Raw genomic sequence first — 23,732 nt, forward strand, 5'->3', positions numbered from 1 at the left:
GGTCTGAAGCACTTTCGTGAGATCATCTGATCTACCCACTGCCTTTGGGCCACTGGGTCAACCAGGGTTCTTTGGGATTTTTTTTAGTTTCTGTCTCAGGCAGAAACCATGGGTTGGAGGCTTGGCTGGGGGAGAACCTGGAGTTTACCTGGGAAGAACCATCCTGGTGCCAGGGGTTCCTCAGCCCAGGTACAGCCGTGTCTCTCCCACAATTTCATTTAATCATATCTCCCACCCTTCCAATAAGTTCCTCTTTTGTTTGAGCAACTGGGTTAAGTATCTGCTACTTGCTGCCAAGAATCTAGACTAATTCACCATCTGTAAAATCAGGAGCTGGGCCAGGTGCCCAGGGGATACCCTCACATGCTGCCCAAGCCGCCGGGGGCTCCCCCTCTTCCCGCTTTCCTCTCCCCAACCTCAAGTCGGCCGGTGCTGAGTTCCATGAACTAACAGCGTAGCTCGCCCGACTCCAGTGATGGGAACTGGGTGAGGGAAGCCGGAGAGGGGCAAAGGGGGTCTCGTTCCAGCCCTAAGCCCTGGCTCGAAACGAACCCCGCTTGCACAGTCACAGCCAGAAGACAAAGGAGAGTTTACCGAACGGCAGCCTTGGACAGCGTTTCCTCACTTAAGGGTTGATTTAAGGTCTGGCTGACAGGAAGAAAAAGCGCCATTCTTCCACCTTTTTAATCAAAACCTTCAGTGCCATGTGGAAAAGCCGCTGCCATGTGCCCGTGTCCGTCTGGAGCAGTATCTCTCTCTGTACATGGCCCAGCAGCAGACACGAGCCCCAAACAAGAACAGAACCAAAGGAAAGGGCAGGGTTTTGTTTTCTGGGTCACCGGGGGACGATAAATCCGCCCTGCCAAACGCTCATGAGCAAACGCTGTGGGGCCGTCCACCTGGGGGCCGGTGTCTGTACCCAGTGGCTCTCGGGGGAAGCAGCCCAACTCCCCCCACCTGAGTGTCTGCGTGGTCTGAGCACTGGGCCAGACGCAGCCCCACTGGGCAGGGACACAGAGCTAGACAGGCAGCTGGTGGCCAGAGGTCCTTGGGGTATGGGCCAGAAAAATGACAAGTCTCCCCCCACAGGAACTCTCCGTGCCCCTTCAAGTTCTCAGGGAAGGTGATGCTCGCTGCCTCCCGTCGGGGTGGGCATGGTCTCCACTAAAGGCAATTTACCCTGAAGCGGAGGAAGCTTGAGCTTTAGGGCCCTTCACCTGCAGACCTGGGAGCCATGGCGTGTTCTAGCGGGAGGGGAAGCCACGTTTCTCCAGGGAAGCATTACTACACCACAGCCACAGATGAAAAGGACCCGAATCTCAATGGCTCGTCATCTGTTGTGATTTCTTCTCTCATTCTCAGGAAACCCTCACTTATGTACCTAATAAGTGACACACCCCCCCAGTTATTTCAGCTTCAGCCCCCACAAAATCTGGATCTTCCCTTGTCTCTGAAAACATTCAGTCTCAAAGGCGCCTTCTGCAGAGGGACACCCAGGAATCCACGTCCTGCCTGACTGTCCCACGCCTTAGGAAGATGGAGCCTGATCTGTACCTTTATTTCTCTGTGATGAACAGCCAAAGAGCAGAGTATGAGGAGCTCACAGGGCCCTCTGGGGCTTCTCGTGTTGGAGGAGAAGGTGAGGACGGCTGACACCATTACAGGCAGCCCCGGGGCCCCTGTAATGCCCACAGTTCCTTCACACATGCGACCACCCGGCAATCTCCTGAACTCTTTGAGCAATGATCTCGTGCACCAACTTCGGGGTGGCCCTGGGTTTGGCTGCTTAGTCTGCCAGGCTGGAAAGACGCCATAAAGGACGGGCGCTGTCTTTGCAAGCGGAGTTAGAGGTGGTGCTACTGCTGTGACCAGTCAGAAAGCAAGGGGATCGTTGCTTGTCCAGTTGGGGTCTGAGCTGCTTCGGTCCACCAGCCACACAGGTTCCCTGAGTGTCCGTTCTGTGCCCAGGTCACGAGCTGCACCCCAAGGACCTCGTAGACCAGCTTATTTGGCCAATGGCAGGAGTTCAGGCTGATGGGGACCAAGGGTGACTGAATGTGATACAGCCTCTGGGCCCCCAGGAGGGAGAGCTCAGAGGGGCAACCGCACCAGACGCTGTGGATTCATGGCTGAGGTAAAGCTTGATCAAGGCCCAAAGGATGAAGGGGGTTCGGCTAGACGAGGAGAACCTTTCCTGCCTTCATCTCCTGGCATTTGTACACAGGGAGGTATTCTGAGAAGACCAGGGCTCGGAAAGAATCAGGTTTTTCGTAAGGCAAAATTGACACTTCTCTGGACAAATTGAAGATGGCAGGATTGCCTGCGAGGACCCCAAACAGACAGTGGGCTCATAAAGATCATAAAGGCCAGGAAGTGCTCTAAGTGAGGGGGTTCCAGCCTTTTCCGATGGCGCCCCTACTGACCTGGTCACCCCAGGTCATCAGATGTCACGTTCCCTGGGTCAGCAAAGCGGAGAAAAACGGCCAGCCCTTGAGAAATGGCCACAAGCCTTCAAGAGGGAAAAAGCAGACTGGGGCTTAGAGGATCTTGACCCATATTTCCTTTGCTGTTCAAGTGGTTTCGCAGAAATCAGGATGAAGGATTATGAGAAGTCAGGAAGCGAGAGGACGTTTTTCAAACACTGGCAGAATTTAGCCAGGGGCCCTGAGAGCTGCGCGACTTTAATGAGAAAGAAAGGAAAACACACCAGCAACCCTGACCCAGACCTCGACTCTTTACGTCAAAAGCGAGAAATGAAAATTAACAAAACGAAATATGCCTGGAGGTGGACTGAGGGGCCAGCCGGGCTCTGTCAATTCGATAATCCCCAGCCATGACCCACGGACCCAAAGTGCGTGATGAGAAATGACGCGTTGTTTACACAGGCTGCGAGCTGACTCTCGGGGGCCTAGAGAAGTGGGTTTTGTATTTTTTTTTTTTTTTTTTCTGGCAAGCAGCTTGCATCCAGAGAACTCTGCTTAGGGTCGGCGCAGCCACGTGCAGGTCATTCTTGAGTGAGCCTGGGTCCGAAGGGCTGAGCTGCAGGATGCTCATGACGGGGAGTGTCCCTCATTCCTTGTGCATGAGAGGCCAGGGCGCTGCGAGCCAGCTTTCCGGCTTCCAGAACACCCTCCCACTCCACGCCTTCCAAACCGGCTTCACTGTGAAACTTGTGTTGGAAATATCTTGGCCATGGGAGATTTTTCTCCAGTGAGGATTTCATTCCATGGGGCTTGGGAGTGCGGGAGGGGCAGGAACCTCCTCATATCCAGGGAATTCAACGGATGCCCCCCCAGTAATGTCATTTCTCTGCCCAAGGCCCACTATCAGGCCACACAGTGAGTCAGCCCAGCACAGACACCACAGAGGCCAGCGTCACTGCCCACCCAGGGAAGAGCTTGAGGGGAGGAGGTTGTCCTCAGGAAGCCTATGGCTGATTTCTCTGTCTCCAGCCACTCGGGGCAGGAAATACCATATACACATGAGGGAACAGGGGTCGGAGGCAGAGCTGGCTCCCCAGCATCAAAGGAACATCCAATTTCCTGACTTGGAAGGTCACGAAAAAGGAAAGGGGACCCGGGTGGGCATGCTTGGTCCTGCTGTGAGGAGCCCCGGCTAGCGCATCAGTCTCCAGGACAGTGGGAGGAGCCAGGAAGAAATCAGGCTTCAGGCAAAGGGAATTTGTTTTCCAGGAAAGGTTGGGGGAGAAGAAAAGTACATCTATGTGAAGGACAATTACGCGGTTGTGAAAAACGCTGTGTGGGGAGATTGTGACATGAGACAATGCTAAGGACACAGTGCAAAGTGGAAGTCGATGCCCAGGTTCAGGGCCAGCAGCTGGACGTGCAGAGACGGACCAGCATGTCCATCCTTCATTCGGCCCCGCTGCCCTCCCGGACCTCCTCGTCCACGCAGCACCTGGGAGCCTGATTCGGGGCTCCCAGTGTGTTTGGGGCGGAGGGGGTGGATTTCATCTTTGGTTAACTTCTGATAAGACAACATAGTGGAAGGGAAAGATCATGGGCTCTGAAATCAGACACAATGGGGTCGGACCTCAGATTCACTCTTTTTCTGTTGTTGCTTTTCTTTCATTGTGGTAAAATATACATAGCCTAAAAATGGCCATTTTAACCATTTTAAAGTGTACAATTCAGTGGCATTAGTTACATTCATAATATTAACCATCACTACCATCTTTTACGACAATTTTTTCATCACCCCAGACAAAAACTCTGTACTCACTGAGCAATAACCCCCTATCACCTCCCTCCCACTAGCCCCTGGTAAACACTCATTAACATCCTGTCTCGATGGATTTGCTTATTCCAGATATTTCATACAAGTGGAATCACGCAATATGTGGTCTTTTGTGTCTCCCTCCTTTACTTAGCATAATGTTTTCAAGGTTTACCCACATTGTAGCAGGTGTCAGAACATTCCTATTTGTGGCTATGAATGACCATATTCCATTGTCTGCATGGACCACATTGTGTTTATCCATCCGTATGTTTATGGACACATGGTTGTTTCCACTTTTTGGCCATTGTGAAAAATGCTGGTGTGGACACTTGAGTACAAGTGTCTGTCTGACTCTCTGTTTTCAATTCCCCCAGCTTCCATTCTCAGTAGCTAAAGACCTTGGCCCAAGGTATAAAGGGGACAATTGTGGCTACTGCAGAGGACTGTCACAAGGATGGAGAGAGACAAAGGTGTAAAGCATATTGTATTCAGTAGGTGCTAAATTAGTGCTACGTTGCCCATCTCCCCCATTAAAACCCACCCTCAGTAAAGGAGTGGGGGAGAGCTCGTGACAGTGCTACCCCTTCAAGGCCATCTCCGTCTGAAAGGCATGGATGCTCAAACGATGAACGCCCCGCACCCATGGCCTTCTCTGCTCTGCTAGGACACCACGCTTCACTCAGCGTTTGGACACGCCGGGCCCATGAACAGAGACTGAGGCCCAGCTGCAGGCCATCCACGGTGGGGACTGGAAACCAAGACCGGGAAGCATTCCTTCTGGTGCCTTCTCTCCAAGCTTTGTAGCACAGGGCTGTGGAAAGCCCAGCAAGAAACTTTCCAATCCCCTCTACCAAGCCATGTAATCCTGGGCTGGGGTGGGGGGGCGGTCTAGCCCCTCTCTTCCCTCATCTAGGAAATGAGAAGTTTAGCTTAACTCAGTGATTTTAAAACTGGGTTCCGTGGAGTCATAAGTGTTCCTCTCAAAGCCAGGGCCTGGGGAGGGGAGAGAGGCAAAAAGAGGGGTGTGGCCTCTAGGCCACTCAATGAGAGTAGATGGCTGTGGGCTGGGTGGCCCCTGAGATTCCCTGAGTGCTGCCGCCCACCCTGGGTGGCGAACTGGTGGGACAGTCCCCAAGGATGAGCTCTCGGGTCCTCTCGCAACCATTCCGGACGGCTCAGAGGGCAGGGAGAGCAGCCAGCGCCCTCTGTGGGGAGCAAGGCGGATGCTGGGCGCTGGGCGCTGGGGCGAACACGAAAGGACTCGAGAGCCCTCGCAGGCCACGCTGACATCCGAATAGCACCCCGCTCCCTGGTGAGTGCCCCAGAGCCATTAATAACCCCTCGGCAGGAAGCCACGCGAGCGGTGGGGGCCAGGCCGGTTCGTCTTAGCCGAGCAAGTTACTCCATGTCCTCATCTTTATCATGGAGACACGACCCAGGGGAAGACCCGTGGATTAAGTCAGTTACTGAAAGCCCTCGGCGCAGCGTTTGGCGCGTGGTGAGAGCTGCTCCTGGCCCGGGTCAGAGCCTCCTCCTCGGTCTACCCGCGGCATCGCCGAGGCCCGTGAGAGGGGGCGCCTGGCTGCGAGGGGGACAGGCCTGCGTGCGACTTCCTGCTCTGGCCCTACTGGGCGCTCCTGGGCAATTACGTAACCTCTTTGACACCCCCCTGCCCCCCCACTTCTCGTCCTTTCGGCTGCTGTTACAAGAGCTGAGTTGAACATGAAATAGGAAGTTCCAGGCACACAGTAGTTGCTCAGTAAACGCCGGCGCCCTTCTGACTTGCCACAGGACACCTAGTGAGCACAAATGTTGGCTTTCCTTGTCTGGATTTCCTCTCCCTGCTGCTCCCAAACGTGGATGAGGCCCAGCCCCGCCCCGCCCCGCCCCCACGGCGGCTTGAGCGGACCCCACTAAGTTCCTCCCTCAAGTTTTCTTTTCAGACCTCTCGCACCCTTGAGTCTCCTCACAGTGCTGTGGCAGGGAGCAGGAAAAGCCAGGGTGCGCGGCCCGCTGGCCCAGCTGTCCTTCCAGCCCGCACTCCAAGCTCACCAGATTCCTTAACTACAGGATGGAGTTGTTCTGGGTGCTGGGAGACAGACGAGGGCCGAGCAATCTCAGCAAAGGTGAAAAGCTGGGTCCTGGGCCGGTGGTTGGGATCCCAAACCCCACGGAGGATGTGGCAGGCACCTGGAAGGGAGGGATTTGCCCAAGCCACCCACATTTCGTGCCCTGGGTTGCCTTGGAGACCAAGGGTTGCTTAGATGTTAGGTGGACTCTGTGCCAACTCCCGCAAGGCCACAGACCACAGGGAGGGAGATCCAGGGATAAGCCTCGCTCCTCATCCAGTGCCCTCTGCTGGGTCATGCTATTTCCTCCGACAACATGCCGGCATTTATGACATGCACCATAGCTGGGAGATGGAGAGTTAGCCTAGCATTTTCCAAAGATGATGAGGTTGTCTTAGGAGGTACAGGGACACGATTAAATAATATCGAATCACTCATTGAAAAACGTAGTCCCTTTTCAATTCTCCTTCAAAACTCTCATCCTCAAAAACAAAGTCTCAGTGAGGTGCTAACGTCTTGCTAATTCGTCTCTAACACTCACTCATCTCCATCGAGGAGAAAGAAGGCGTTAGGCTCAGAGCCTTAGGTAGACAAAAGAGTATCTAACTAGAATTCAAAATCGATTTGTTTTCACTTATCTTTATGTACAGCAAATCAAGATGAGTGGTTTTCCAGACATGTTCCTGATACAAAGTTTCCTGTTAAAACTCATTTTAAGTTAAAAAAGATGAGTTGATTTAAAGAAAGATGTCGTATAAGTAAATGTCAGGGCGGTGTGCAGATGTACTGTGAAGGTGCTCTGAGAATGACTGATGAGCACAGGCCCATTTCAGCACCACCATTATTATCCCCGTACTCAGGTGGGAAAACTTGAGGCTCCAAGGATGCGCAGCTGGCAAGTGACAGAACTGGGGTCCCACGTGAAACCGAGGACAAGGATTGAAGCTGCCGACTGGACTGCCGAGAGGCCATCTCCTGCTGGGCAGCCTGCCTGCTGCTGCTCAGACTCCTATGCTGCTGCCTAGGTGGGGAAGGGGTGGTGCCAGTGAAGCCCCTCCAAAAAGAAAGAGGAACTTAGAATAATTATTATTTCCTTTCATTCAAACTCTTTACTTTTTAAAAGGTGGATGTTTTCCGGAGAGCCAAACAAGCACTAGGAATAGACTTCTTTTGTGCAGGAACTTGGGCTGATGGGTAATTTCCCCCTTAACGAGAACAAACTTCCCTGCCTTACTCTATCATTGTTTACAGAAACAAAGAGGCATGCGTGTGGAGGGCCCCAAGAACAATATCCTGCCAGTGGAACTACCCGCAAGAAATGTCCTCTAAGAGCTGCCTGCCTGGGGCGTGCCGAGAACCCGCCGAGAACCCCGAGCGGGCTTGTGTCAGGAGCTGCCCCAACACACCTGTCCACCTCGTTGTCAGCAGAAACCCACGCAGGCCCTTCCAGCCAGGCCCTCGGCCAGGTCGGAGCTTCACCTGGACTCCGCTGATCTTCCCTAGTGAAACGTCGCCGACACTGGTCCCACTGTTGTGATTGCCATGGGGCAGCTCCAAGCTGGAGACACAGCTCAGCTGGGCATGCGCCCTGATTAAAACGGACACAGCAAGGTGCCCCATGCACAGCACTGCCGATACGAGATAACCAGGAGCTCCGCTTAAGCCCAGCTTCCAGCCTCCTCCCTTTCCAAACCTTGGCTGCCTGATCTGTAAAATGGGTCTGCTAGTGCCCATCCTGGGGAGTTGCTAGGAAGATCCAAGAGCAGGTCTGTAAGATGCCATTGCAGTGCTAGACATAGAGGGCCTAAAGAATGTTGTCATGCCACTCAGGAGAAGGGCTGGAATATTCCGGAAGGACCATGTCTGGCCTGGCTCTTTCCAACAGGTAGTTGGGCTTTGGTTCTCTAGAGGAAGACAGATTTGTGGGCCGAATAGGCACTATAGTTTGTTTGCTTTGTCTCCATATACAGCTTGTTTCCCCCCAAACCGAGGCCACCTTATAAGGACAGATAAGACAAAGTAAAAACAAGTCATTTAAAAACAAGTCACAAAAATGAACTGAATTTCATAAAAATTTGAAATCTTTACGCTTCAAAAAATACCATCAAGAAAGTTAAAAGACAACTCACAGAATAGGAGAAAATATTTGCACATCATATATCTGATAAGGGACTTGTATCCCGAACAAAGAACTCTTAAAATTCAACATCGAGAAGATAAAAAACCCAATTTAAAAATGGGCAAAGGATTTGAATAGACATTTCTCCAAAGAATATATATAAGCAGCCGATAAGCACATGAAAAATTGCTCAACATCATTAGTCATTAGGGGAATGCAAATCGAAGCCACCATGAGACACCACTTCACACCCACGAGGATGAATAAAATAGAAAAGATAGAAAATGTCAAGTGCTGGAGAGGGTATAGAGAGAGTGGAACCTCCAGACACTGCTGGTGGGAATGTCAAATGGTACAGACACTTGGCAAACGGTCTGGTAGGTCGTCAGATGATTAAACATTGCGTTATCACATGACCCACAATTCCACTCCTAAGTATGTACCCAAGAGAAATGAGAACATATGTCCATGCAAAAACCTGTATACGAATGTTCATAACAGCATTATTCATAATAGTCGAAAAAGTGGAAACAACCCAAGTGTCCATTAATTGATGAGAAGATAAATGAACTGTAGTTTATCCATATAGCGAAATATTATTCAGCCTTAAAAAGGAATGAAATACTGATACATGTGACAACATGGATGAAGCCTGAAGACACGCTAAGTGAAAGAAGTCAGTCACAAAAGTCCACATACTGTATGATTCTACTTATATTAAATGTCCAGAATAGTTCAATCTGCAGAGACAGAAAGTAGATGAGTGGTTGCTGGGGGCTCAGAGGAGACGGAAATGGGGGTGACTGCTAACAGGTAGAGTTTCCATTGGGCATGATAAAATCTCCTGGAACCAGACAGCGATAGCTGTATAACTCAGTGAATATTTTAAAAACCCTTAAACTGTACATTTTAAAAGAGTAAGTTTTATGGTATATAAATTATATTTCCATAAAGCTAGTATGTTTAAAACGAAGTCTGCAGTGATGAGTGATCACAGTCTATAAAACTGTTTTCAGGATCACCTATTATTATTATTTATTATTATAATTAGGAATATTTCCTGGGCCACCCCAGCTCAGAGCAACCCTGCCCCGCTGAACACCTGTCACCTGTATCACTTCTGATCTGCAGGTGCCTAGAAGGCAAGCTGCCCAGATCCCTACAGAGCCCAGCACACATGTCTGATTCCACCTGCGGGCCTCTGGGCAGCCTCTCTGAGCTGACAAGCCTGAGAATATCTACAAGACATGCCATGCTCATGGCTGTATCACCAACTCCAGAGACTAGCCTGCCACGCAGACGATGTTTTCAGCTTGGGGGTTGGGGGATGAGAACATAGGGGGGTGGCAGTACTCCATATGCTCCCCTGAGTCCCCCAGCCTTCCTTTGCTGGCTAATGGACCGGGAGAGGAAGTGATGTGTCACTTCTGAGCCAAGGCAGTTAAAGCTCATGTGCCTCCTTCCCGCCTCTCATCCCCTTTGGTGGTGACCACGCAAAAACATCTCCAAGGTGGTAGGGCCACAAAAGCAGCCAGGACCCCCGGTCTTCACCCAGGAGAGTAGAAGACCTAATTAGATTGTGCACGAGGAAGAAGAAGTCTCCATTGCATGAAGCCCCTAAGATTTGGGGTTTGTTTGTTGTGGCTGCAACATTAACCATCCTGACGAATGCGTTGCCTTTTAATGAATCCGGCCTCTCCGGCCAGCCCTCTGTGGCTGGGGGCCCTTTAGACCCCTCCTTGGCCTCTCACAACCCACACCTGGAGTTCATGTCTGAGTGATTTCCTCACTCAACAGCCTGATTTTGAAAGCGCAGACAAGGGAGGGGGACAAGGGCTGTCAGGGGACAGCCACTGCTGAGCGAGTGTCTAATACGCATCAGCTCTTGGGCTCTGTACTCGCCGGCATTTATGACCCTCACCACTACGCTGCCCATGCAGCAGACGAGAAGTCAAGTAACTATTCCCAAGGCCACGGAGCTAAGAGAGGCCGAGTCTGGCTTCCAACACAGGTCTACCCCGGTTCTAAAACTCGCCTCACAGCACTCTGCTGCCTTCGTGTTACATCTCCAACGGCTTTCAGCCCACTCCAAAGCCCACCCTGGGCCGCATTCTCTAACGGCCCCCAGAACAAAGCTGGCCATGTATACAGGGCAACGGATATAGGATTCTGGGCAGGGTCCAAAGAGTGGACTTGCCTCTTGGGAGGGAAAACTTCAGATCAGGGTTTGAAGAGCTTCACTCCACGGAGGGTGAGAATTCGGCTCTGAGCATAAGCTTCGACATCGATCAGGGACTTTCCAGCCAGACTCCCAGCAAATACATCAAATCAGAGCCCGGGACATAAGCCAGCCAAGTGTCAGCTCCACAGAAAGAGACACGAGGCAGGAGAGGAGAGGGGACCGTGGAAGGAAGCTTCCAGGGCCCCCTTATTGTCTTAATCGAACCAGCTGGCAATGAATGAGTGCCATGCGTCCAGCACGGTGCTGGGGCAGGGGACACCGGAGAGAGCAGATGTCATCCTCTCTGCCAGATGAACTAATAACCACGTCACCTACAGCAATGACTCTCATCCTGTGCTCTCCGTCTTTCCTGGGCACCTGCACCCACTCAGTGACTCAAGATGGAAATAAGAGAGTCGCTTGGGACTCGTCCATGCCCCACACCTGGCTGGCTCCCGGAGCCCCTTCCTCCGAACATTCCCTGTGCTCCGTATCCCCACAGCCCCTGCAGCGGCTCCCTGAGTCAGCTCCCACCTTCGGTCTCCTCCTCTGCCTTCTCCTCCGTGTGGTCAGAGGGGTCACCCTACACCGCACATGGCACGCAGAGCCCTAGTGCTCCCCGCTGCCCTTGGGATGGTGTCAAAGTCCCCAACATGGTTTTCCAGGCCCTGCCACCCAGAGGACGCTGTACCCCCCACCTTCCCCTCCTACAACACTGATCACCCCACGCTTTTCCCGCCTCTGTACCGGGGTTTCTCGCCCTCAGCACTACTGACATTTGGGGCCAGATAACCCTTTGCTGTGGGGTCTGTGTGTTGTAGGAAGTTCAGCACTGTCCCTGGTCTATGTCTATTAAATGCCAGTCACTCATCCTCTCAAATGGGTCAATCAAAGATATCTCCAGATGCCGCCAAATGGGAACCCCCCCACCCTCCGCCCGAGGGGACAAAAATTCCCCAGGGGAGAATTGCCCATGAAAGGCCCTCGTCCTCCTTTCCTTTCATCTGGGCCTGACTTCCTCCTCCTCCTCCTCCTCCTCATTATCATGTTAAGATTTGGTTTAGCCGCATCACCTCCCAGAAGCCTCCCCAGCTCACCCAGAGTGGTCCGGGGGCAACCTCTCGCAAGCCCCTTCCCCACTTCCCGTCGCTCAGTCCCACCGCTGCTCCCGTCACACGGCATTCGACTGATCTGTTGATGTGCGGTCACCCCCTTTGTAAGGGGGGCCCCTCAGAACCCCCCACCAGGCCGTGGAAGCACTGACTGCATGAACCTAAAGAAGCATGACAGAGCAGCACACTCAGAAACCACCCAGGGAGGCGCGATGGCTTCTCACCAGAGGCAGAGGAGGCTGTGGGCGGAGCGGGGACACAGAGGGAGAAAGATGGAGGGGGTCACACCGGCCAGACGAAGGGCATTGCAGGGAGCAGGCTGAACAAAGGCAGCGAGGTGCGGATGTCAAGGTGAGACTGGGAAATGACGTGGCTGGAGCCCAGTTTGGGGGCTGTGGGAGAGGTAACGGGGGAAGGATGTTAGAGCAGATAGCGGCCAGGTCATGAAGACCTTGGGATATGTTCTGCAGCCCAAGATGTACTCAGCAAGAAGTGAAATTTGAAAGAGAAAACCAAGTTTTATGGTCATACAAGTTTAAGAAATGTTTTGTTAGCAGTCAAACAGGTTTCTGTATTGCAGGACTTCTCAGAGCCTTTAATATGCTCACATGCCGAGAGAATCTTTACGAGGGGGAAATGCGGCGTTGCCCACACATAGTAACTGACCATGGGGGTGTTTTTTTTTCCCTCAGAGCCTCGCAAATGACCAGCGTCCCACGCTCTACCCTTTGGAAAATGCTGCTTGAAGCCGAGACTCATGAGCTGCAACTTGAAGGGGGCCCAAGGTAAGGACGATCTGGGTTTGGGGACAACGGCTCTAGGGGTCGTTCCAAGACCTCAGAGCCAATGCTGGGGCCTCGGCCACTAGCTCAGCCCCCATCCCAGCCCCTCACTCCCCAGCACTGAGAAGTGAAACAGGCTGCTGAGAGGTGACTACAGGAAGGGCTGGGGAGGCAGTGCAAAATTTATTGTAGGAAAGCAGTCGGCCCACGGGACCGCTCCCACCACCTCCCCAGGCCCCCGGGCCATAACATATGGTGTGGTTTAAATTTTAAAAACTGAGGAGTACTTAAGGAAAAAATGTTGGCAGGCTCTGAGGTACTTGTAAACCGTCTGAGCTGACGGAGAGTCTGGGCCGCCCCCACCTCCCCAGCATTGAGCAGGAGTAGAGAGGTCTGGAGGGCCCAGGTTGGGGTCCTCCAGCAGAAGCTTCTGGATGAGGCTGGCCAAGGCGGGAGAGGGAGAAGCGGCCCCTACCACAGCCCATGGATGGGCTGAAGGAGCCGATGAGGCTGGGCAAAGACCCAATCCGCCCTCACTGAGATTGGCTAAGCCAGCAGAGCCCGGGGGCGGGGGGACGTGGAGGGCAGCAAGGGGCAGGGGACAGGGGACAGACCAAGGAGTCCCGGGTTACCGTGACCTGGGCTCAAGCCCTGGCCCCTGGCTGGGTGACCTGGGACAGTGACAGCCCCCCCTGAGCCTCCCCGTCCTCATTGGGAAGGTGGGGCCAACAGAATCACATCACGTGGTGACAGCGAGGACTAAGTGAGACGGCGCCTGGACACAGTGGGTCCTCGACACGTGTTAGCTGCCACAACCGCCACCGTCTGGAGGGAACCCAAGCAGGTGAGCAGCCCCGAAGGGGCCCAGATGGAGAGGTGGACGGGCAAAGCCGAGCCACTGTGGAAACTGCCTGCACAGAGGGCAGCTGAAGGTCCCACCAGCCGCGCCCACAGCAGCTTCCTCCCCATCGGCTCTGGGAGCCGCCCGTCAACAGGGCTGTCTCTCCTCGTGTAGAGGCTGGAAGCATCACAGAACATCCAGGCGCCTGTGGCTCCCTGCGGTGCTCAGCCAGGGAGCTGGTGTTCTTGCAGCCCCCTGGGGTGAGGGAGCTACGGCGGGTGTACACCCCTCGTGTCACCCTGGGTGCAGCTGGGCAGCCCAGCTGGGGCTGGAGCAGCTGCTATATGTGACCTGCATCCTTCGTTCCACAATCCCACCTGTGTCTCCTGAGTGGAAGTCAGCGTGAGTAGCTGCAGCATCCACGTTTCAGTGACACCAGCCACGGGAGTGAGTGCCACCAAGGTGGCAGGTGCTTAAGGCCTTTTGAATTAAGCTGATTAGGAATCGAATGATCGATTAATACTCTCGGAGGGGCCAGGGGCTGCCTTCCTTCCAGGCCTAAAGGTCAGCTCCTGGGCGTCTCTGTGCCTTGTTGGCAACACAATCCCCGCTGCCTGGAAGCACCGCACCTCCTGCTTCCCGTTGTTTGGTCTTTGTGACTCCCTTGTCACTCCCTCCGTGTGGGCTCAGAGAGGACAGAACCTGTGACTGTCCAGTTTGCAGGGACCGTCTGCAATGATCTGCTCAAGCCTCACCCATCCTGCAGCAAAGAACACTGAGGCCCAGGAAGTCCTTGGTCCCACGGAGAGTCAGGGGTAGGATGGTTTCCTGACCTATGTGCCCGAAGCCACCCCTGCCACATTGTGTGGACAAACAGCCAGGACCTCGTCACACAAGCTTGGTGACCTCCGTCTACTGGCAGCCTGAGACATGGGGAGCCCCCTTCCTGCGGGACCAGTGCCTAGTGTCCAGTCCAGGGTGAGGACGAAGCCACCACTGGCCCACAGGGGTGCAGGACACACCCAAAGCAGTTTGCATGCAGGTGTCATCTCAGGCTCTCCAGGCCTCTGGGAGGCGGGTCTGGCAGGGACAGCCACTTTTGAGAAAGGGAAACTGAGGCCCAGAGAGGGAGCATGACTTGATCGCACAGGTAGAACACGGGGACCAGAACCCAGGCTCCCAGGCCAGGCTCTCTGAACTGGAAGGAGAACACATTATCCGTCAAGTCGGGGGTAAGAAGACGTGAGTTCCAGGGCCTCCAGGACCCTGGGGGTGGGGGTGGTGTTGCCTCTCTTCCTTCAGCCATGACGGGGTGCTCCTGAGGTGGGGTCGGGTGGCCTCTCGCCCTTCAGCACACTCCAGAAACCACTTCCGAATACTCTGCATTCTAACGTGTTCAGATGCCATTGCCTCTGCCAACACAGCTGTAGCCACCCCTTTCCCTGCTGACCACCCTCGGGCCCTTCCCCACCTCACTGGCCTCTCAGAAACACCCGCACTGGCCTGGCCTCGATCACCCGCTTTGGCCCTGTCAGGCATGTGTGCCCTCTGGGGCAGGCTGAGAATTCTGGATCTCTGGAGACCAATGGCAGCCACCAGCCAGGTGCCTTCCTGGCATAGATCTGGGGGCTCGCATTCCTGGGTAAGGCCTCCCATCCCTCTTGCTGCGGGGCCCGGGCAGCCTCTTACCTTTGGGGTGAGGTACTTGGTCATAACTTCCTTCCCTTTTTCTCCCAGTTTTTCATCCGGAGTAACTTCATATTCTGCCTAAAACAGAAGAAGGAAAAGAACCATCATAGATTTACTCATGAGCTTCTTATAGTTCCAGAGCCTTGGAGGCTCTTGGACAAGACACCCTGGAGGTCACCTGACCAATCCCCTCCTCCTGCAGGGCAGGGCGCCATCCGTGGACATGTGCTGAGAACGGCAGCTCTCCTCCCTGGCTGCACGTTAGAATCATTAGAATCGCTGAGGAGCAGACACTGGCCCGTGGGCCCCGCCCCACCCACTGAGTCAGACCTTCTGGTGATGAGGGCCAGGCATCCAGGCAGCCAGAGTTGAGAAGCACCGACTTAGATAAATCGAGGGAAGCCACTGAAAAACAGCAAGTCACCGAACTGGAAGGCCCCCCCCAGAGGCTGCTTTAGGTCACTCAGACCTTACAAGTTGCGTGACTTCAGACAATTTTCTTAACTTCTATAAAATGCAGATGGAAAAGAATGTGATAAAGCTCTTAGCCCAGAGCTGGGCACATAACACGCGGTTAACAGTTGCCATAATGATCACCACCGTTATTACACCTCGCAAGAGAACAATAATTTGGAGGCTTTACTTTTTTCAGCTTATAAATGAACATACAGAGGCTGCATGTTCAGATGCTCTTATCTGAAACTCAGACAAGCCTAGGTAGCGAAGTGGGAGGAGGACCAGGGCTGCCATAGCAACCCTTCATCCGCATCTAAAGAACGGGAGACGCAGTAGAGCGTCCGAGGTCATCCAAGGGGAGGTGGCGGGGCTGGGACTTGGACCTCCAAGCCTGGAGCTCTTTCTCAGCGACACCAAGGAGGTTAGGACTCCAGGTCGCAGGCCAAGCTGGTGGGACCTGGGCTATAAGGAAGTGAGGCCTCTGAAAGGCGGCCTTTTTATGTCCTCGACCTAAAAGGCTCCTTCACTCGCATCTGATGCATTTGCCAAGTGGACAGAAGGCCTGGCGTTAACGAGAAGCCTGGGTAAGCTTGCCTTTCTCATTTACACAAGAGAACGAAATGCAAATTGTTTATAACCACTTCAAAATCTACCAACCAAGGATTTGTCGGTCTTAGTCCAGAAGTACAGCTATTTCAAAAGACTCAGAGACAATGACATCAGCACAGAGTGAAACTCCTCCCCGGTCTGTCTCACTGTAGAGTTAGACACCCCAGCTCTCCTGGCCCGGTCTGGGCACCCTCTCAAGCCAATGTCTAGGGGCCCATTTCTCCGCAGGCCCGCCCAGAAGACCCACCTGGGAGAAGAGAAGCGGCGGGCAGTACTGGAGTGCGCCCAGAGGCAGTCCGGCACACTTCCAAACAAAGTGCGTGAGTTTCCTTTTGTTACCATTTCTGTCGTCTGATGACGAATCGAGATTCAACAATTTTCTCCAAGGAAGAAACGTTGCCACTATAATCTTTTGAATCACAGGACTATGGGATGGTGGTTCTGGAAGGAATCGACCCACTTACTATACAGAGCTGGACGCCGAGGCTCGGAGGAGTGAGGGACTGGCCCAAGGTCACAGAGCTGGCCATAGCAGAGCCAGGACAGAAGCGCAGGCCCTCTGACCTCCGCTGGTCACCCACCTCAGCACCTCTCTCTCCAAGGGCCAGTGCCTCACCATTACGATGAGCCCGTGGGACGGATCATTTCTTGATGATTTGATTTGATTGATGACGTCTTGAGTCCATTTAAGGAGAGAAGGTGGCTCTTTCTCCTTGAGTTTTTCCTGTTATCTCCTCCTTCTGTGCTCCCCAGCAGCCCCCCAAAACTGACACATGTACGCGCACACACCCACACACAGTATGGAGTAGATTGACAGGCTTACCCAACAAAGTAGGTATTATTCTCAATTTATAGATGAAGAAACTGAGGCTCTCAGAGGTCACATATAACCAGTTCAAATACGACAGAGCGAGCAAATGACAGGGCCGGGAGGTGCGTCTGTACAGGGGTGAGAATCCTAGAGCACAACCGACCACCCTTTTTCTAGGGCGAGGAGAGAAGTGTCCACTGTCCTGGAACCCCTGCCTAGTGGTCTGGCACCATGGGAATTTACCCAGACTGCTTTGCAAGGCCCAGGCCCTGGGCAAATGGCCGACCACCTTTTGGGGTAACTCAATCTCATGCTGGACCCTGGATTTGTACTGTCCCAAATACATCTGTGAAGTCAGCTCTATTTAACCAAATGCAGGCCTGAGGTTCACTAATCAGCCTCAATAACCAGCTGAAAATATTATTGCTCTAGGTACTGAAACCCACGTTAAAAAAAAATAACATTGCTTTCAGGTCAGCTGCCTCCCAGCAGAGGCCTGTCTGGGCAGCTGGGCGCCACAGTTCCACAGGGAGGCAGCCGGGAGCACGCGGGGACAGGCATCCCGGCCCGGGATCAAAAGGCCTTTCTTTGAGAGTCCACGTCAGGTCACCACCACTTGAGCAGCATTTGTGTTGGGAGGGAGAAAACCAACAGAAGGCTTCCAGCTGGGCTTTCCACACTGATTAAGTCACCTGGAGTGACAGGCCATGTTTCCACAGTGATCCCTGAGAGGGGCTCATGGGGGACAGTCTTGAGAGGCCACCTGCAGAGAGAAGGCACCGTGGCGGCTCATCCCGGTGGGCAGACCTCAGGTAGATCACACTACCCAAGGCGGGGGACCACCCGGGAACCCACCGCTATGCGGACACCCTTGCCCAGGTAGTGGGCACAAGCTGCTGGAATCAGCTTAAACCAGAAAACATAAGCAGCAAAGAAGAGGTTGGGCCGCCAGCCTAGAATATTATAATTAGAGCTTGGGAAATGGCAACCAGACAATATCTTCAATGACGAGAGGTAAACCACATGCAAGGCATGGCCCTGTGACCTCCATCTGTAAGAGGATTTCCTCCAGCCGGAGAGGGTGGTAGGCCTTATCCCCTCCCCCAGCACAGGGGACACACATGGTCCCTCCTCTCTGCTCTAACGCCCATTTGAAACCTTCTCCTGCCCAGAGCTCGACCCTAACAGCCAGAGCACCGAAGAGCACTTATGCCAGTCTATGCGGAGGGTATTTCTCTTCCCCAGATACATCCGCGGTACCAGCCTAGGAAGGCACCATTTACTGAGCCTTCTCTGTGCACTGTGATTTACACCAAGCACAGGCATAATCTTTGTGGAGGAGACGCTGCTCTAACACAAAGAGTAAAATACTACATTGAGTTTAAGGCAACAGGAATTATTTACATATCTGTGATAGCCAGAGGTATAAGGACATCCTAGTTTATAAACCTGATAATTCATTTTCTTGGCCTGCTCTCACTGCATCGTCGATCTCAGAAAATGCTGGTGAAAATACATCCGCTCTGTTACGAAGACAGATTTCCTTCAGATGGTTTTTAAAACCATGAAGATTGCAAGCTGGCAAAAGGGGACCTGGCATATTCTCAAAGCAACTGGTTTAAAGAGCGGAGTCTGAGCTGAATTCCCCTTGGCCTCCGACTGACTTTAGATGTCACCTCCTTCTCCCAGGAGACTGTCTCCTGCCCTGACAGGATGATGAAGTCAGAGATGCTATGAGGTCTTGCCACCTCCGGCTTCTGTAATTAACGATGTGGTCAGCTTTTCCAGAGTCCTCACGGCAGGGGCCAGTGACGCGGCTGGCTGCTCACCACGGCCCTTTCTGGAGAAATACCCAGCTCCGCCCGCAGTGGCCTTGGTGACTTGCCTGTGCTGACCACGGGGGCCGGGGCGGTCCTCATTCCCTCCTTGGGAGCTACTTTCCATCATGCTGCAGGGCAGGTGAGAATGAGGGGAGTAGTTATCTGCTGGCGCCCCCTCCGCTTGGGCACCATGGGCTCCCGCACCCCTCTTTTGAATGCCCAGCTCTTGTGTGCTGCTGCCTGAGCAGACACTCTGACCTCTGGCCGCCATCTGAGGAGCCCACTTGCGTCTGGGTCAGGAAGGAATTCACTGGCCTCCATAGGGCAGCAGATGGGACAGGACCAGAGAAAGAAGGGAGGGAGGAGTGGACCACTGGCCATGGTGGGGCACAGACTGAGAGTGGTAGGAGTGACCCTAAGGTGACCCTATAGCACCATAGCCACCAGCTTGTCAGGCATGTTCTGCTGGGGCACACGCTAGAAAGAAGGACGGAGAACAAGGCTGTGCACCTCTCTCGGATGGAGGCGATAAATCTGCCAGCAGCTGTCAGAGGGCTGCGTCGTCACCTCCTGTCTGCCCGTCATTCTCCTGAGAGCCTCGGCCCTGAGTGGCTCTCCCCCACCCTCCACTGCCCAGCTGCTTCTCTTCCTCCCCCAGCCCCCAGAATTATTCTCTGTCCTCATTCCCTGCCTAGGCTCATAAGGCCACCATGCAAAGGTCTTTGACTCTCTCTGTTACTCCTTCGGTTCTAAGGGGAAAGAAGCCCACCTGAACCGGTTCAGGTGAAACTGGGATCTCTTGGCTCCTGGAATCCAAGGATGGGTTGAGCAACCAAACTTGGAGAGAATGGAAATGTAGCTGGGCCCAGAGCACCAGGAACCAAGGATATGAGCGCCTCTGAAACCCACTCTGTGTGTGTGTGTGTCCGTGTGTTTGCATGTGTGCCCACGCGCGTGTGCCAGCCTCATTCTCTTTCAGGGCTCACGGGCTTGCTCCAGTGGTAGGAAACGTGGCAGTCAATGGCTCTCAGGGTTTTTACTCTAAGCCTTCTCTACCAGATAAGTGTATAAAACTCAGAAAAAGGCCTCAGGCTCCTCCCTGCTCCGGCCAATGGTGATTTGGGGGTGACATCATCAGGAACGTGGCAGCTTCTAGGGGAGCCATGTTTGGAAGCATGGGTGGGGCACCCAGGAGAACCCCATCTATAAGTGGTACTTTTCCAAGATGACCTTGCTCCCAGGTTCTGGCCTTACCAACTGCTGGAGGGTTTCTATATCCATCTGAAGAATGATTACCTCCCCTCACCCTGCCTCTTTTGGGAGGTCTCAGCAGTGACAGAAAGACAAAGACAAATACTGGGTATTTGTCTCTTCTCATGAATAAGAGAAGCAGAATACTTAGTTCGCTGGGTGAGGTATACCAAATCATTTTACAACACGATTTCAAGATAACCAGGCATATCTAAAGCTAGGTGAAAGCTTATTAATATCAAGTTATTTTCTATAGTTCTGGGCTAATGGAGTGCCTTTTAGCATTTCCTGATACGAGATTTCATTAGTTTTAACCTCATGTTTGTCATTGCCAGGCTCCATTATTAAAGATGGAGACTTTGCTCATCCTTGCTCCTGCTGGTCACGCTCTTGAGGAGCTTCTTTCCACACTGAATAGGGCTAATGTGTAACCATTACAGCTACCATAGTCTCTCGGGTTGCTCGCTCTGGGGAAAGCCAGCCATGTCATGAGGATGCTCAAGCAGTTCCCATGGAGAGGTTCACGTGGGAAACAACTGAAGCCTCCAACCCACAGCCAGCACCAACCTGCCAGCCACGTGCATAAGTCTGGAAACGGACCAAGCCTTCAGGGGAATTCAGCCCCAGCCAACATCTTGACAGAACCTTTGAGAGACCTTAAGCCGCTACTAGCACCTCGGTAAACCATTTCCAAATCTTGACCCTCAAAAACTATAAGATAATAAATGTTTATTGTTGGTTCAAGTTGCTAAGTTTTGAGATAATTTCTTACAACAGCAGCAAATAACAAATACTTAACAGGCATCTGAACTCATAGCAAGTATCACTTACTTCATCAAAACTTTTCCTTTATTTTTCAATCTCTCATTTAATCAGAAAGCGAGCTCCATGAGGGCAGGAACCTACTTCTCCTGCTCACTGTGTCGTCCCCACCTGCTGGAGACATCGATCACTACGTGTGGAGCAAGTCTGCCTGAGGATCCACCGAAGCTCCCTACCTCCAAAGGGAAGAGACCTGAAAACCAAGCCACACCCTAGTGTGGGGACAGGAGGGTTTCAACGCGCCGCAAGGCCATCAAGGCTCCCGGAAAACAGGTTCGAGAAGAAGCATGTCAACCTTTAAGAAATCCATGGCAAGACCCTTTTGGCCGGTGGAGGCCAACACTGCCTGGAGGCCCTTCTGACTCCCTGACCAGCTGAGAAAACCTTCCTTGCCCTCTGGAAGCTAAGCCTGGTCGTAGTCTTGACTTAGGTCACTGACTCCATTTCTCAGGAAGGCAACGGGGGCGTCCTTCTCAGGCTCCTAGAAGCCCCTCGACAACCAAGGGCTGAATTACCCCTGCAGCCTGGTGAGTGATACGCAAACAGTCCCACCGCTCCCCAAATCACCCACCCCGTTTTTAAACAGCCACAGTCTTCTGCTCGACTTGAGAAACTCAGACGTGAGGACTGTGCCGGGGAGCAGCCTTCCCTGCGGGCTGCATCGGAGCCTGATGAGGACGGGTTATTTTTAATAAACTCCACTTGGTAGAAATTCCACACAGAGGTGGGAACAGAGTGGATGGCGCGGGCCAAGCCCGGGCGCACCGGGGTGGTGTGCAATGGCCAGGACAGCGCCACCTCCTCCCTTCTTGGCGTCCCAGTCAGGATGGAAGGAAAAAAAAAACGTATTTCAGACAAGAATTGCGCCAGCCCTGGAAAACTCAATAAAGTCTTCATGCGTAAAAGAGGCGTTCCGAAGGCCGGTCATTTGACGTCAGGATGGGTGATGAAAGGCCTCGCTACTTCCCAGAGATGCAGGCAAAACGCAAGGGGGTGGGGTCGGCCTCTTGTGAGTGGCAGCTTCGTTAGGGCATATGTAAAGAGCATTTGTCACGTCAGCGCAGGGAGCCAGACTCACATTTCCTTTCCAAAAAAAAAAAAAAAAAAAAAAAGCTCCTGGTACAGGCCCAGCAAAAGGGAACGTCTCCATGGCCAGAATGAAATGGACATCCATTGGGGTTTTTTTCTTCTTCTCAAACTGACTATAAGCATCGAATAAGACACAAGGCTGGAAAATTCCACTGGCTCCCGGGTTTACCATTGCCCCGCTCTGCCTCATCAACTCTAGACGGGCCCCCAAACCGCCGATGCCTCATCTCTTCCAAACGGGGAGCAGCCTTGGTCCAGATCTGTCTTTGGGTTTCGTCTCTTCTCCATCCACATGCATCTCCTTGGTGAGCAACTCCAGCCCACGGCTCTAAATGCCAGCCCTATGCTGACAACTCCCCATTTTCTAATACCAGCCCAGACCTTTCTCACAAAGTTCAGACTTGAACACCCTCCCCGCCTCAGACATCTCCACTTGGGTGTCTGATGGACATCTCAAGCCGAGTGTGCCTAAAATGGAGCTCCTGACCTTCCCCCAAATGAGCCGCCCTGACTCTTTCCTCCCAGTTGCTCAGGTCAACTCTTCGAAGGCATCTGTAACTCTCCGCTCCCATCTCCAATGCATCAGGAAATACTGTTCATTCTGCCTTCAAAACATGCCCAAATCTACCCACTCTCACCGCTGCTAACTGTTTCCATGTGGCCTGAGCCACCACCAGCTCTCACCTGCTGCAGCAGCCTCCTATCAGAGCTCCCCACTCCTACCCTTCCCCCCACTCCTACCCTATTCCCAACACGGGGGTCAGAAAGTCCTTTAAAAACCTAAGTCAAACCATGTCACTGCTCTGATCAAATCCCTCCAGTGGTTCCCCACTTCATTCAAAGTCAAAGTTCTCCAATGGCACAAGGTCTGGCACCACTAACACCTCTGTCCTGCTCCCTCCATTCCAGCGAGGACTGAGAGGCTCTGATCAGCCTGGCAAGCAAGAGCCACCACAAGCAGGTGGTGGGGCCAGAACGAAGGGCCCAAGAAAGACCCAGGGGAAGGTCAAGCATGAAAGGGTGGGCAGGGGGCTGTGAGTGGAAGGCCTGGTTAAGTCAGCCTCAGAACTTGCACTCTAACCCTGGACTCATAGTACAGTCCTAGGAAATTTGAAAAATGCCAATGTCTGCTACAAATATGGCCAGTCCAGTGGTAATGAGCATCCCTCGTGCCAAGCTGGTCTCCAGGTACCATTTCCCAGTAAGAGGGGCCGGGGCTCTTTGGAGAAATGACAGACTCTAGGTGTAGGGCAGGAAACATACAAGATGGGCCTGGAACGTCACTTTATGCCACAGAGCCAAGAGTCTGCCAGTGACGGCTGGGTTCCTCTCAAGAGATCAGAAGCCAATCTAAAGAGCTCCCACAGGCTAATGGTGCGACCACGGAACACCAGTAAAGATAATGACTGTGGTGCATCCAAGCGCACGTGTTTAAATCCACACATTTAAAAACTCTAGCTGGTTACTGCTACTGGAGGATGCTTTGAAAACACAAGTACAGGGGAAAAATCAAGCACTTCCTAGTTGAACTTTACCGCTGGGTAACCAAATAATAATCAAAAGATGTTTCCTAGTTAGCAAATGAAGAGGAATGATAGACTTAGAATGTTGCCATGTTGCAACCCCTAATTTATTGACAGATTTAGATATTGAATATCAACGGCTGCTGCCATCTTGAAAGGAATGACAACCAGATATTATATGTCTCCTGACAGAAGCACATAAAACCACTTATGAAGTTTGTTCATCTGCCCCCAAACTGAAATGAATCTAAGTCTCTAGATTCAATGAGCAATTCACAA

At 52.8% G+C, this 23,732-nt stretch overlaps 1 protein-coding gene across 1 annotated transcript in view; it reads right to left on the reverse strand.

Moving 5' to 3' along the window:
* The window catches only part of GRK5 (G protein-coupled receptor kinase 5), a 190,012-nt gene that overhangs the window by 30,143 nt on the left and 136,137 nt on the right, over window positions 1–23,732 (reverse strand). The window contains exon 4 of the mRNA XM_025039136.1: window positions 15,073–15,150. Coding sequence (XP_024894904.1) covers window positions 15,073–15,150 — 78 coding nt within the window. The remainder of the gene's footprint in view (window positions 1–15,072; window positions 15,151–23,732) is intronic.

This window comes from Pteropus alecto, unplaced genomic scaffold (assembly GCF_000325575.1).
Source record: "Pteropus alecto unplaced genomic scaffold, ASM32557v1 scaffold177, whole genome shotgun sequence".
In the NCBI taxonomy this organism is placed as follows: domain Eukaryota; kingdom Metazoa; phylum Chordata; class Mammalia; order Chiroptera; family Pteropodidae; genus Pteropus; species Pteropus alecto.